The sequence below is a fragment of the Clupea harengus genome, chromosome 19, assembly GCF_900700415.2.
Source record: "Clupea harengus chromosome 19, Ch_v2.0.2, whole genome shotgun sequence".
In the NCBI taxonomy this organism is placed as follows: domain Eukaryota; kingdom Metazoa; phylum Chordata; class Actinopteri; order Clupeiformes; family Clupeidae; genus Clupea; species Clupea harengus.
Window position 1 is genome coordinate 23,414,970 of NC_045170.1, and position 4,216 is coordinate 23,419,185.

The window sequence follows — 4,216 nt, forward strand, 5'->3', positions numbered from 1 at the left end:
ATCTCGTTGCCCATGTAGGAGTAGGACAGGTAGAGGCAGGTGAGGAGAATCGCCTGGAGCTCGTGCTCCGACGCCACCAGGTCGCCGTCCACCACGTCGCGGCACAGCATGTAGACGAAGACCACGTTGGCGGGCGTGACGAAGGCCTGGTCCTGCCAGCCCTGCAGCAGGAGCGAGCGGTCCACGGCGCGTAGCCACAGCACCGGGTCGGCCGGCGACAGGTGCTTGAGCCGGTAGCAGCGGCCGCACAGGAACTCGCCCAGGCAGCGCAGCAGCTCGCTGGTCGACGCCTGCACGATCACACGCTTAGGCGACGACGTCACCGTCCCCGGCGACACCTTCTTGACCGAGGCCAGCTGGGTCTTGCCGTAGCCCATGCCCATGCCCATGCCCATGCCCATGCCCATGCCCATGCCCATGCCCATTCCGAGGCCGAGGGCGGCGGGGCCGTCGTAGCTGGACAGGTTGGCGCACGAGAGCGACTTCTTCACGTTCTCGCGGTTCATATGCAGCACCGGGTCCTTCTGGTAGAGGTTGTTGTTGTTGTTGAGCGTCAGTGGGCCGCCCGCCACCAACCCCCCGGGCCCACCGGGGCATCCTTTCTTCGTTCCGCCACCCCCACCGCGCTTCTTGGTGGAGGCCACCAGCCGTTTCCATGTCAGTGCCGGCAGGAAGATGGAGTGGCCGCGCTTGAACCCACCGCTGCCGCTGCGGTCCTTCTGCGTGTTCAGCGATCGGCTGCTCAGGCTCGGGTAGCGGCTGAGCGAGCCGGGCCGGTCGTCGTAGTAACTGGGCTTACGGGGCCCGGGGGAGAGGGACAGCACTGTGCCCATGGCGAGCTGAGAGGGGGGAGGTGAGAGGAGCAGTAAGTCAAGCCTGTGGCTCAGGGGGTTTCACAGAGAGCACTGCTGCAGGGCTCCTCACTGAGCGCTGGAGTTAGAGATGGAGTTGAAAGCCAGACAGATGACTGTCATGGATGGAGCCTGTAAGACAAACATAGTTTTGTCAAACACTATACAGGTTTTTTTTCACCTGTGCTAGATGACATTAACTTATAAAAAAATCTACAATTCTATAATTGTTCACCAAACATTGTTTTTGGTAAACATACGAGACTGAAATAACATTTAAAAAAAACAATTAATAACAAACTCTTAACAATCTCTTTATTTCAACCTGGAGCTATATCATACATGTACAAACCGTCTGAATTAAAAAAACAAACAGCGGTGAAACTGCGTAGTGGCCTTTTTAAAAGCTGATATTTGACATTAAAATATGCATTTAGGTGAAGGCGCTCACAGTCACACGTTGCTGCGCAGTTATGCCTTGCAATACAAACACCATTGTGCGTCCGGCATCAGCACTGACCCAAATACCCTCACCTTCAACGTGGGTTTCAAAATTAAAATTGTGCAAGAGGAATTTACATTTTGTTACCTAGATAATTTTAAGAAGCCGATCTTACCGACCAGAAGTATGCTAAATTCGTGCGCAGCATGCAGAGTAAACCTGTTGGTCAGAGACAGAAATATTGCAACACACTGTCAGACAAAATACCGCGTTTGGAGACTCACCTGCTTACCGGACGTAGAAAGCCAGTTGCTTGCTGTGGTTTTAGCCCGCGTATAGACTGAAGTCGCAGTAAATAAACCAGCATATGCATTGTACGGATGTCATGTGCTTTGCTTTCCAGCACTTTACCAGAGCCACAAGACACCAACAGAGGTTAAGCGTCTCATCCCCCTAACAACAGTATTTTGGTGGATGCGCCCGGCTACACAAACTGTTCCGTCTTCAAGCGTCTCTTCCACTGACTCCTAAATCATTGTCCATGTCCCACAGGTCTCATAGCATTGTTTTGAATGAGTCCTCTATACGCATTAGAACAACGGGAGCTATTCAAACTTAGTAAAGCACGCTCCGTATTCCATCGTCTAAGCTGCAGGGAAAAGTAACGTTACGCTCTCGATACAGGAGCACAAAAATCAGAACGACTCGAAAGTTTTTCGAAAACGTTTTCTCAGGCTTGTCTATAATCTACAAAAAATTGTGAGTATGTCATCGCACTGCCGGTAGTTCCGTTGCGTCTGCTGCAGAGAAGCAGGTGACGGGAGGTCCGTTCTTCTGTGTGCTATCACAGCGTCCGTGCACTGCGCGCGGCTCGCCTCATCCAACTGCTTCCTCGGAGCTGACTCCTCCTCGAGCAGCTCAAGAGCGCAGTCACCGTGGGGCGTCCTCGCGCTGACGGCTCACAATGTGCAGCACCCTTTTGCGCTGTGTAGCCCAGCCGGGACCGGACCATTCGGATCTGGTGATTGGTGGATTTGTGGAAGTGAACGATATTATGTTAATCGTCAAACATTGCGTTGCGAAGTGAGTTGATGTTTTAGCAGAAAGAATAGGCGACTTGTCCAGACATATTAAGACAGCTTCCATTCATTGAGAGGGGGTTTTCATCTGCTATTTATCAACCCCTAACCCCCCCCTCCAAACACACACACACACACACACACACACACACCACCGCCACCACACTTTCCTTCCTTATTGGCAGTAGAATTTCCATGTACACTTATACTTTTAGAGCAAGTTTTAAGGTGATGTTTGTATTGAGACAAAGAAACCTATGAGCACTGGTGATTTGCCCTTCCTGTTGACTCTAATGCTCTATATTCCCCTAAGTGCCAAAATAGTGCCATTTCTATCATCTGATATGTACCAGCTGGCCACTGTTAACTAATGAGCAATGCACTGGGGTGAGTGCATCCTTCTGTGCCATGTGTCACGGTGTATGTTCGCAAAGGATATTTTAAGTAGCTGAACACTGCAGGGTAGGAAACACAGACAATGGTGGTTTGTTGAGCTAGGAGCATGAGTAGTGCATAGTGCAATTGAGTGTGAATGTATGTACAAACGTGTGTGTGTGTGTGTTTATGAGTGTGTAAATGTGGTGGCCACCTCCGTTAAAGAGCGAGGGACTCGTTATCTCATCCTGTTGATGAGGACTAAGTCATGAGTACCTCTTCAGGGGCTTGCACTGGTGGCCACTGAGATGCTAAGAGGAGACTCTTTGGTATGAAAAGAAACGATAGAAAGAGAAAAGGAAGGAGGGAAAGATTGAAAGCACAAGGGAGGCTCTCTGCATCCTCTGCTTCTACGTGTCAGTAAGCCTCCTCTTTGTCTTATTTCTTCATGTGTGTGTGTGTGTGTGTGTGTGTGTGTGTGTGTGTGTGTGTGTGTGTGTGTGTGTGTGTGTGAGAGAGAGAGAGAGAGAGAGTCACTGATATTGCATCAGATGTTGTGTTTCCTCTTTTGCCATGTCCGAGGGGCTGCCCAGTTTCAGTCTGGGTTTCGTAGTACCATAACCATAACCATACTCGTGTTCCTCAATCTGAGCTCAGCGTCTGATACATGCTCACATAATATTCCCTCTTAGAGAGATTAGCATCCACTTGAATCATTGGAAGCCCTCTTATCTAGAGTATATCTCTCTGGTCGTACTCAGTTTGTCCAACTTAAACATTTCAAATCAAAGTCCTGCCCAATTGTCAGTGGTTACCCCAGGGCTCTGCCTTAGGCCCCCTTCTATTTCTTATCTACCTTCTGCCTCTTGGCCATATTTTCAGGAAATTTGGTATCCAGTTCCACTGTTATGCTGATGACATCCAGCCTAATTGTCTACGGGATTACATCTTGGCTGTCCTCCAATGTAATAGTGATACCTCATAGGTACTGAAACTACTTTGGGCAAACCTGACAGTTCTTCTGTGATTATTGACAGTTCCATAGTTCCTCCGTCCCTACAGGTTATGAGTCTGGGTGTCATCCTTGACCATCTGATTCTAACCCTTTGCATATAACCCTTTTCCCTTTGTATATATAGAAATAGGACAGTTTGTGTTTGGCTCCACAAAAATAGCACTCATGTAGCCTATAGCACTTGTGTGTTTATTTTGAAATATCTTTCCTTGCTTCAAAGACCCTGTAGTTATTATTATGTATTATTGATATTCTCCCTGCAGAGTCTAAACTCAGCTCACTTTCATGTTGACCAGACTACCCCCACCCCCCCACCCCCCACCCAAACATTAGCAGGTCTGTGAGAAAGTGGGCCAAATAAACTCAGCCCGTCATGCATAATCCAGCGAAATTTATCAGTTTTCTGTGGCTGACCTAGAGAGTAGGGAAAACCAGATTACATTCCTCAAAGCCA

General features: G+C 49.0%; 1 protein-coding gene across 1 annotated transcript in view; it reads right to left on the reverse strand.

Moving 5' to 3' along the window:
* The window catches only part of si:dkeyp-92c9.2 (uncharacterized protein LOC571482 homolog), a 3,779-nt gene extending 1,290 nt beyond the window's left edge, over positions 1-2,489 (reverse strand). Inside the window, exons 1-2 of the mRNA XM_012818401.3 lie at positions 1,578-2,489; positions 1-983 (exon numbers count right to left, since the gene is read on the reverse strand). The exon at positions 1-983 is cut by the window's left edge and continues 1,290 nt beyond it. Coding sequence (XP_012673855.2) covers positions 1-833 — 833 coding nt within the window. The 5' untranslated portion in view covers positions 834-983; positions 1,578-2,489. The remainder of the gene's footprint in view (positions 984-1,577) is intronic.
* Positions 2,490-4,216: the final 1,727 nt, after the last annotated feature.